The sequence below is a fragment of the Bufo gargarizans genome, chromosome 2, assembly GCF_014858855.1.
Source record: "Bufo gargarizans isolate SCDJY-AF-19 chromosome 2, ASM1485885v1, whole genome shotgun sequence".
NCBI lineage: Eukaryota > Metazoa > Chordata > Amphibia > Anura > Bufonidae > Bufo > Bufo gargarizans.
In genome coordinates this window covers 268716583-268727189 of record NC_058081.1, presented here as the reverse complement: position 1 = coordinate 268727189, position 10607 = coordinate 268716583, and the positions used below count along the sequence as shown (strand labels likewise).

The 10607-nt window shown below is 42.2% G+C and overlaps 1 protein-coding gene across 3 annotated transcripts in view; it reads left to right on the top strand.

Moving 5' to 3' along the window:
• The first annotated feature begins 476 nt into the window (after positions 1-476).
• The window catches only part of PTPRZ1 (protein tyrosine phosphatase receptor type Z1), a 250893-nt gene continuing 240762 nt past the window's right edge, over positions 477-10607 (top strand). For all 3 annotated transcript variants that reach the window (XM_044280285.1, XM_044280284.1, XM_044280283.1), the window contains exon 1: positions 477-706. In XM_044280285.1, coding sequence (XP_044136220.1) covers positions 649-706 — 58 coding nt within the window. In that variant the 5' untranslated portion in view covers positions 477-648. The remainder of the gene's footprint in view (positions 707-10607) is intronic.

Genomic DNA, 10607 nt, shown 5'->3' with positions numbered 1-10607 from the left:
TTGCTATGGGCAACCAATCAGATTTTGATAAATCTCCTCCACCGTGTCGCACTGTCAGGACTTCAGTTCGCCAAATAGTGGCATGCCAGCAATTTGCAGGAAAGTCTCTGCAGCAGGTGCCTGTGTGCGGCTCCATGGCCGGGGCTTCCTCAGGGGTTGCCCAGCTCCTGCCTGGAGTGTCACAACTGGCATCCTAAAACTACACCCCAATCAGCACGTAGCCCTGAGCATGCCACCGTGCCCCCCAGTCATGCCCAGAACCGTGACCCCTGGATTAGCCGGCCGCCATGCAGGTGCCCCGCCGCCGCCGCCGCCGCCCCCTCAGAAATCCGGATTGTTCCCTTCTCCACGCATCTCCTTCCTCACCCAAAACCTGCTGCAGGGGAGCTCTAGAGGTGAACCAATCAGGTGCCGGGGGGCGTGTCCGCCCCCTCGGTTAACCCCCTGCTGCCCGGCTGCGCTGTGCCCGGGAGGCAGGTTGCGTTGGTTCTTTCTGGTCTTGTCGGTGGATGCGAGCGGGGAGCTGCAGAGAGGGAGCCGGTCATGAGGCGCTGCTAGAGGCGGCACGGGCAGAGCGGGTGACCACATAGCAGTGCTCGGGATCTACGTGACATTGGCCGTCGGCGCTGTCCCCACAAAGAGCCCGACATGTTCCATCCAGGCTGCCTGCTGGCTTGTCTTCAGCTCCTCTCTGTCTGTCAAGTCGGTAAGTGAATGGAGGAGCGGGGGCGGCAGCTGTCCACCTGGTCGGCCAGCGGTGGTCACATTAGTGGAGCAGCCACAAGGTCATGGGTGAGGAGTGATAGACCTCAGTCCTGGGAGCAATCATGTGCTGTTCTCATTGACCATCATCTTGTAGCCTTGGGGTCTAATCTGGGGTCTTCACAATGGATATTTGCTGGTCCTGGAGTCCATGAAACCTTCTTGTATAATGTCTTCTCCTAAGGGAATAGCAATCATCCAGAACTTGAAGTTTGGTTGTAGGAGAGCCGTGGCTTCTCCTCAGATCTGGAGACCAGGCGCAATATGGAGATACATTGCTTTAGTTGTTTTACTACATATATTATATACTCATGATCTATGGAATGTTATTTGACTTAATCCGAAAACCAATAAAACTCTAGATTAAAAAAATCCGAATAAAAAATCTATTTATAGTTAATAGGACACAATATCAGGTTTAAAATCTACTTAAAGGGTTTCTCCAATAGAAACATTTATCACCATCCACAGCATAGATGACCAATAATGAGCGTCCCCAAATAGCGCACATGCGTGACCATCAGTCCATTCGCTTCTAAGGGAGTTATGCTCAGGGATTAAAGATTTAGAATACATTCACACGACCGTATAAATGGGTCTGCATCCATTACGGAATTTTATGGAATGGGTGCGGATCCATTCATTTCAATGGGGCCGCAAAAGATGCGGACAGCACACTGTGTGAATGTACCCTTACTTTAATATATAGCTGTTTACCCGAAGCTCTCTATTTATGACTGTAGGGGATTTGGTCCACTGCTGGATCAGTGCTAGGAAAATCAAATTCCCTACTTCTGCTCTACCCAGCTCCATCAACACAATGCAGGTGCTGTTTATGGCCATTTATATGGTTGTCACATTGGATGTCATGGCATCACCTTGCAGTAAATAAAGGCGCAACATTTGGCACGCTAATTCTACTACATCAACATTGGGGAATTAGACTTCCTCAGTGTTACCTGAATGGGTTCCACTGTATTTATTTGGGAATTGCTATCAATGCGATCCCTCCATATGTAAGTAAGGGTTCTTCATAGGTAAAGCTTCATTTGACATGTTTTCTTCCTACCTATGGCCATGTTAGTACAGTAACTAAGGGTTTCGTCGTAGATAAACCTTCACTTGACATGTTGTCTTCCTTCCTATGTGGGCACATTGGTACAGAAGGTATGGGTTTGTCATAGGTAAACCTTCACTTGACATGTTTTCTTCCTACCTATGGGTACAGTAGAACTGTAACTAAGGGTTCATCATAGGTAAACCTTCACTTGACATGTTGTCTTCCTATCTATCGCCTCTGTAGTACTGTAACTAAGGGTTTGTCATAGATAAACCTTCATTTGACATGTTGTCTTCCTACCTATGGGCACATTGGTACAGAAAGTACGGGTTTGTCATAGGTTAACCTTCACTTGACATGTTTTCTTCCTACCTATGGGTACAGTAGAACTGTAACTAAGGGTTCATCATGGGTAAAGCATCACCTCACATGTTTTCTTCCTACCTATGGCCACATTAGAACTTAAAGTAAGGGTTCATCATAGGTAAAGCCTCACTTGACACATTCTCTTACTAACTATGGCAATGTTAGTACAGTAAGTAAGGGTTCTTCATAGGTAAAGCTCCACTTGACATGTTTTCTTCCTACCTATGGCCATGGTAGCACAGTAAGTAAGGGTTCTTCATAGGTAAATCATCACTTGACATGTTTTCTTCTTACCTATGGCCACGTTAGTACACAGTTAAACAGGAGAAGAGCATTCGCAATAGAAGCTGTTTATTGAATGCTGTCTATGGAGTAGAACACAATTCATTACTCACTCCAGTGGCTTTAAAAGCACATATCTGAGCAGCAGATCATCTCCCGCAATGTCTCCTAGATACAGCAGGTTTATACAATTGATTTTCTTTTGTGAGCACAAACAGCCTCGCACCAGGGGCCATGTGATGGTCTACAGACACTGCATTCCCCCATAGCTGGCACCCAGTACAATGCTAGGGTGCTCACCTGTGTGTACGTGGCACAATGAATGCAGAATCCAAACCATAAATCTGGTAATGGAAGCTGCATGTGTTCAACCCATTCATTGAGCATTGTGTGCTGGACAGATGGTGACTACCCAAGGAAGCCCGCTGCCTTCATCTACTAATATTTCCATGAATTCAAGTCGACCCTAGAACAATTTTAGGGGTATAATGAATCTGTGACCGTAATAATTAGTCCTCGCTTCCTTAGTTACAGCTGTTTGGAAACATTTAGCATTTTGTGGCCAAATCACATTTGCAGCATTTCCTATTCGATGCTGATCTAATCTTCATTAGAAGCGATTTATTCTGAGGATAATTTTAGTAATAGGGACTGGATGAGGAGCTGTATTTACTGGCTGCAGACAGTCTGCGCTCCTTCATCCACAGGATCCTGTTTAGACAAAGGGCTGGAGGACGCTTGTCTTGTTACCTAACATATTCAGCCGTCACAAAGCAGACCATCTACAGAAGGCTGTAAACTGCGCAGTACCACGCAGATAGGAACAGCTCTTACATTGCAAATGACATCAGATGCTGAAGGAAAATGAATGGCCATACGGTGGGAATGGGTCCCTGCTGCTCTCCTAAAGGTTGGGCATTCATAGGGGTATTGGTGATGTTTCTCCTACATTACATTGTTGATATGCATTCAGCATCTCGTTGTCAGGATGGAATTTCTACCATTTAAACAACATCCGTAGTATTACTTATAGTTACTTATTTCTCCCTTTTGACTTTAACCTAGAACATGACCCAAATAAAGGGGAAGACTGCATGTTATATCTGTGGAATGTAAAGCATCACTATTAGCCGGCTGCTATAGTAACCAGGGAGACCATCATTCTTAGCATTATTAATTGTAATGTGCATATTTAGAAAAAAAAAAATATATATATATATACACACACACAGTTGCAAGAAAAAGTATGTGAACCCTTTGGAATGATATGGATTTCTGCATAAATTGGTCATAAAATGTGATCTGATCTTCATCTAAGTCACAACAATAGACAATCACAGTCTGCTTAAGCTAATAACACACAAAGAATTAAATGTTACCATGTTTTTATTGAACACACCATGTAAACATTCACAGTGCAGATGGAAAAAGTATGTGAACCTTTGGATTTAATAACTGGTTGAACCTCCTTTGGCAGCAATAACTTCAACCAAACATTTCCTGTAGTTGCAGATCAGACGTGCACAACGGTCAGGAGTAATTCTTGACCATTCCTCTTTACAGAACTGTTTCAGTTCAGCAATATTCTTGGGATGTCTGGTGTGAATCGCTTTCTTGAGGTCATGCCACCCACAGCATCTCAATCGGGTTGAGGTCAGGACTCTGACTGGGCCAATCATGAAGGCATATTTTCTTCTGTTTAAGCCATTCTGTTGTTGATTTACTTCTATGCTTTGGGTCGTTGTCCTGTTGCAACACCCATCTTCTGTTGCGCTTCAGCTGGTAGACAGATGGCCTTAAGTTCTCCTGAAAAATGTCTTGATAAACTTGGGAATACATTTTTCCTTCGATTATAGCAATCCGTCCAGGCCCTGACGCAGCAAAGCAGCCCCAAACCATGATGCCCCCACCACCATACTTCACAGTTGGGATGAGGTTTTGATGTTGGTGTGCTGTGCCTCTTTTTTTCCACGCATAGTGTTGTGTGTTTCTTCCAAACAACTCAACCTTGGTTTCATCTGTCCACAGAATATTTTGCCAGTACTGCTGTGGAACATCCAGGTGCTCTTGTGCAAACTGTAAACGTGCAGCAATGTCCAATGTTTTTTTGGACAGTAGTTGCTTCCTCTGTGGTATCCTTCCATGAAATCCATTCTTGTTTAGTGTTTTACGTATCGTAGATTCGCTAACAGGGATGTTAGCATATGCCAGAGACTTTTGTATGTCTAGCTGACACTCTAGGATTCTTCTTCACCTCATTGAGCAGTCTGCACTGTGCTCTTGCAGTCATCTTTACAGGACGGCCACTCCTAGGGAGAGTAGCAGCAGTGAAGAACTTTCTCCATTTATAGACAATTTGTCTTACCGTGGACTGATGAACAGCAAGGCTTTTGGAGATACTTTTATAACCCTTTCCAGCATTATGCAACTCAACAATTCTTAATCGTAGGTCTTCTGAGAGATCTTTTGTGCGAGGTATCATTTACATCAGGCAATGCTTCTTGTGAAAAGCAAACCCAGAACTGACACCTCACTCCAATTAGCTCACAGAGATGTCATTAGTCTAGGCGGGGTTCACATACTTTTTCCGCCTGCACTGTGAATGTTTTATTATGTAAAACTGAAACAAACAACCCCAAAAAGTTGTCATATTTGGTATTGTTGCGTCTGTAACAACCTGCTCTATAAAAATAGCACATGATCTAACCTGTCAGATGAACATTGTAAATAAAAAAAAAAAAAAATGGTGCCAAAACAGCAATTTTTGGTTACCTTGCCTGACAAGAAGTGTAATATAGAGCAACCAAAAATCATATGTACCCTAAAATAGTACCAACAAAACTGCTACCTTTTCCCGTAGTTTAGTTTTGTTTGGCTGTTAACCGTTGCTTTATTACTGGAAAAAAATTGATTAAAATGGAAAATCTGCCAAAAAAGTGAAATTCTAAAATTGAATCTCTTGTGGAACACCTAAAGGGTTAACAAGGTTTGTTAGGCCTCTTTCACACTTGCGTTGTCCGGATCCGGCGTGTACTCCACTTGCCGGAATTACACGCCGGATCCGGAAAAACGCAAGTGTACTGAAAGCATTTGAAGACGGCTCCGTCTTCAAAATGCTTTCAGTGTTGCTATGGCACCCAGGACGCTATTAAAGTCCTGGTTGCCATCGTAAAAGCGGGGAGCGGTATACTTGCAGTCCGCGCGGCTCCCGGGGCACTCCAGAGTGACGTCAGAACGCCCCATGCGCATGGATGACCGGAGCAAAAAGCGCAGCATGCTGCGGTATTTTCTCCCGCCAAAAAACGTTCCATTCCGGAACTGAAGACATCCTGATGCATCCTGAACGGATTTCACTCCATTCAGAATGCATTAGGATAAAACTGATCAGGATTCTTCCGGCATAGAGCCCCGACGACGGAACTCTATGCCGGAAGAAAAGAACGCAGGTGTGAAAGAGCCCTAAAATCAGTTTTGAATACCTTGGGGGGTGTAGTGTCTAAAATGGGGTCATATTTGGGTGGTTTCTATTATGTAAGCCTCACATTTTGACTTCAGACCTGAACTGGTCCTTAAAAAGTGGGTTTGGGAAATTTACAGAAAAATTTCAAGATTTGCTTCTAAACTTCTATATCGTCCCCAAAAAATTAAATAACCATTCACAAAATGATTCAAACATTAAGTAGATATATGGGAAGTAATAACTATTTTTGGAAGTATTACTGTCTATTATAAAACTAGAGAAATTGAGATGTGGAAATTTGCTAATTTTCCCAAATTTTCGGTAAATTTGGTATTTTTTATAAATAAAAAAGAATTTTTTGGACTCAATTTTACCAGTGTCATGAAGCACAATATGTGACGAGAAAACAATCTCAGAATGACCTGGATAAGTAAAAGCGTTTTAAAGTTATTACCAAATAAAGTCACACATGTCAGATTTGCTAAAAAAAAATGGCCTGGTCCTTAAGGTAAAAACTAGCTTGGTCTTGAAGGGGTTAATCCTGCTGCCTAAGGTTATAGAGTTTGGCAACTATGTAGAAAGTATAGGAAAACTATGCAGAGATCATTTTGTAATGAATTAAGGGGAGAGAAGCAGAACATTGGAAGAAGCAGAACATGCCAACACCTTTTTCTCTTTTAATATATATGTAAATTTCTACATGACTGTCCACATGCATGCCTTTAATTAACTATGCTTAATCTGCCATAGAATGTCAAGTATTTCCCAATATATTAGACAAGTCTATACTGAATGTATGAACTGTAAATCCCTCCCTAATATAGAGACAACCTTGGGATGGGCAAAGTGGGAAACTGCCTAGGACCCTTCATATTCATATTCAACAGCATAGAATTTAATATGAGACACCGGGGGGCGGGATTTATTAAACTGTCTTAGTTGCCCAAAGCAACCAATCAGAGTGCTCCTTGTGAAAAATGAAAGGTGCAATCTGACTGGTTTCTATTGGCAACTAAGCCAGTTTTCCTTTACACAAGTTTTACTAAATCTCCCGACTGGGTGTGCAATTCAGTCTTTAAAGGAGTTGTCTCACTTCAGTAAGTAGCATTTATTATGTAGAGAAATTTAATTCAAGCCACTTGCTAATGCATTGTGATTGTCCATATTGCTTCCTTTGCTTGCTGGATACATTTTCCCATCACATTTTACACTGCTCGTTTCCATGGTTATGACCACCCTGCAATCCATTAGTGGTGGCCGTACTTGCACATTATAGGAAAAAGCACTGGCCTATGTTCGCTCCCATGGTCCCGGCCACCAGAGAGGCTGACTCATTTTCCTATAGTGTGCAAGCACGACCACCACTGCTGGATTGCAGGGTGGTTGTAACCATGGAGACGAGAAGTGTATAATGTGATGGAATAATGAATCCAGCCAGTGAAGGAAGCAATATGGACAATCACAGTACATTAGTAAGTGCCTTGTATTAACTTTCTCTACATGATAAATGCCACGTACTGAAGTGAGACAACCTCTTTTAATGGGGTGGTGAAAGTGAGATGGGTCACATGACAGAGAAAAAACCCAATTTAGAATAACAATGTTAAAGGAGTTGACCCATCTTGCCATTTCCAGGGTGAGATCGGACCAAGCGCCAGTCCCATACAACAAAGCAGGCTGTCACTCTGCTGTTTCTCCCATTGTTGTGAATGGGAGCTTTACAAACAGTGTAGCAGGACTGCTGCTGCCATAACTTCAGGAGTTCCAGAAGCAGTGCACCTTGTTCTGCTGTGCTGCTTCTTCTGGAAAAGAAGACTACTTTGGTACATTTGTAGACATAAGTTAGGTCGCTTTTGTAAAGTGTTATGTTCTGCCCAAGTTTCAAAATGGGATTCTAATAGGTGTAGCATACCACCATACCATATTCATGAGCAGGGCCTGCACCCTGTTAAATTACTTGTCCAGCATAGAGAAATATAGAAAAAATAAAAGAAGTGATACCTCAGCAGGTAAACAATGACGGTAAGGCTGAGCTGGCACAGCGCAAGCCTTCTCTTCAACCGGGAGGGGGGTGCCAAGTGTCTGACCCCCGCCAATCTGATATTTATGACCTATCCGGAAAATAGGTAATCAATAGTAAAATCTGGCAAAACCCCTTTAAGGCTGCGGTGTATATTAGCCTGGTGCTCCTTCCTTTGCACCCCCCTTACCATTCCAGGGAGTGAAGGGCACCGATGTATACAGGCATACAGCAATGTTGTCAGTCATTGTCCGCCGTTTTAACTGTTTTTATCAAAACAGCAGAATGGGGCAGATTTACTAAACCTGTAGGTGGCCTAAACTTACAGTGAACAGGCTGTCTGCACTAGATTTATCACAGGGGCGCAGGCTGGATGATAATTGTGGTGAACAGCTAGACACTTCTCTCTGACTCTATAACAACTATAAATTGGCTAAGGGCTTGTTCACATCTGCATTGGAGACTCCATTAGGGGCGTAAAAAAGACCAGACAAAATATTCTGTGGGCATGATAAAAAAAAATAATTGGAGCAAAACAATGGAAATACAAAGCGGTGATACGAGCTTACAATTTTTAGACCCTTTTCCCACTAAACTTTTTACACTTCTCAAGCAAGTTGGAAAAATTTGTAGAAACCATAGTTGTGCCTATATGCTCTACTTTTTAGACAGATTCTAGGTGCAGACACTTAAATCTGGGCAAATATGTTTTCTAGTATACTGATCTTGTGGTTATAATTGTTTATATGGTTGTTGATGTTCTGAGAAATAAGTGAATATTGTGTTCAGTGTGAGATTGTGAACCACATGCAAACAAGAGAGAATTTGATTGGCTGTCCATCTTTGGTTCTTTGGACATTGTGACATCAGACACATTATATAAGGAGGTGCAGAGCTAACATTCTCTTGAGGGTTGTAGTTGACAGTGGAGCATTTTCAGTGTTGGTGTGCAGTTTGTACGCATTGAATATGGGCAGTGAGGACTACCCAGATGAGAAATGGAGGAATAAAGTCAAGGAGGCAGAGCCAGCATTCTGGCCTTCTCAATTTGGAGAGGTCTTTTGGCCCAGTCTGGAGACCATTCCTGAAGAGGAAGAGAATGAGGAAGGAGAGTGGATACATAATGGCGAGGAAGAGAATGGAGATATGGAAAAGCAAGACAACATCATTGGACTAAGAAGATTCCAAAATTGCTTTGACCTTGATAAAATTGGTGAGGAAGAGGAGGAAAGTGATAAGATCAATAAGAGAAGAAAGTGGTGGATTCCAAAATGTCTCAGAAAGAACAACAGCAGTAGAGGAAAGGCCCAGAAATCGGGATTTCTTTGTGCAGTCTTCTGCTGTTGCAACATCAGGACATTGGAATAAAGGACTTAACATAAAAAACAGTTCCACCATGATAACATTAGACGTTCATTATAACATTAGTATTGAATGATAATCTTGGACTTACCATCTTCATCAGTGACCAGGCACCTGACATAAGACCTGGAGGACTGGAGATACCGTGCATGTATCATGCCAGTTTTCAAGCATTCACTTTTTATATTTAATATTCGTTATTATTATTATTATTATTATTATTATTATTATTATTATTTGAATAACTCTTAAAAAATAAAATAGTTTTCTCTCAGCTCATGTGCTTTCTGTCTGGTATATTATAGTCAAATCTTATTAGTTGTGGAATGTGGGGAGGGTAGAAGATCTGGGTTACATCCTTGAGTTGTGATCATGGCTATATTAGCTAGTTAGAGAATCTGTCACCAGTTTGAGGGTGTCCTAAGGGAAACATAAACTAGTTACAGATCCCTACTTTCTTTAGTTGACCCAGACGTTTTTCTTAAACCTTGTATTGCATGGCGATGAGTCCCATATTTATAAGCCCCTGGATTTTTCTGCCCACCTGCTGCTGATTCAGTTGGAAAAAACTGTTAGTCAGTGGCAGGGGGCACAGAAAGCCATGAATATCAGGACTCGTTAGCATGTACTGGAGCAGTAAGAGCCCGTTTACACAGCAGTTTTTATTGTATAATTTTGATGTGGACAGCCGCACTGAAATGTTCCCAAAAACCCATTGTCTGCCGGGTCCTTTCTTCCTCCTAGTCACTTGAGAGCCACAGCCCCGCCGACACCAGACATGTCCCTTTCCATATTTAATGTAGGCATACAGATGTCATGGGGTGGGTGGATCAGAACATATAGCCGCTAACTAGATGTGGCACTAGTGGATTTGCTGCATGGTAAGGGAATATGCTCAATTTTACCTGCACAGGCAGTAATGGGGAAAAAAAATGTGGATGATATTAGGGATCAACCGATATTGATTTTTTTTTAGGGCCGATACCGATAATTTGTGAACTTTCAGGCCGATAGCCGATAATTTATACTGATATTCTGGGAATTTTCATTTTTGAAAAAAAATAAAAAATTTCCTACACAAATCTGCTGAAAATTAATGTTTATTGTTAATGTGTATTTTTTTTATTTATACTTAATATTTTTATTTATTTTTTTACTAACTTTTAGCCCCCTTAAGGACTAAAACCCTTGTCCTATTCATCCTGATAGAGCTCTATCAGGGTGAATAGGAGCTCTCACTGTCCCTGCTGCTCTGTGCTTTGTGCACACAGCAGCATGGAGCTTACCATGGCACC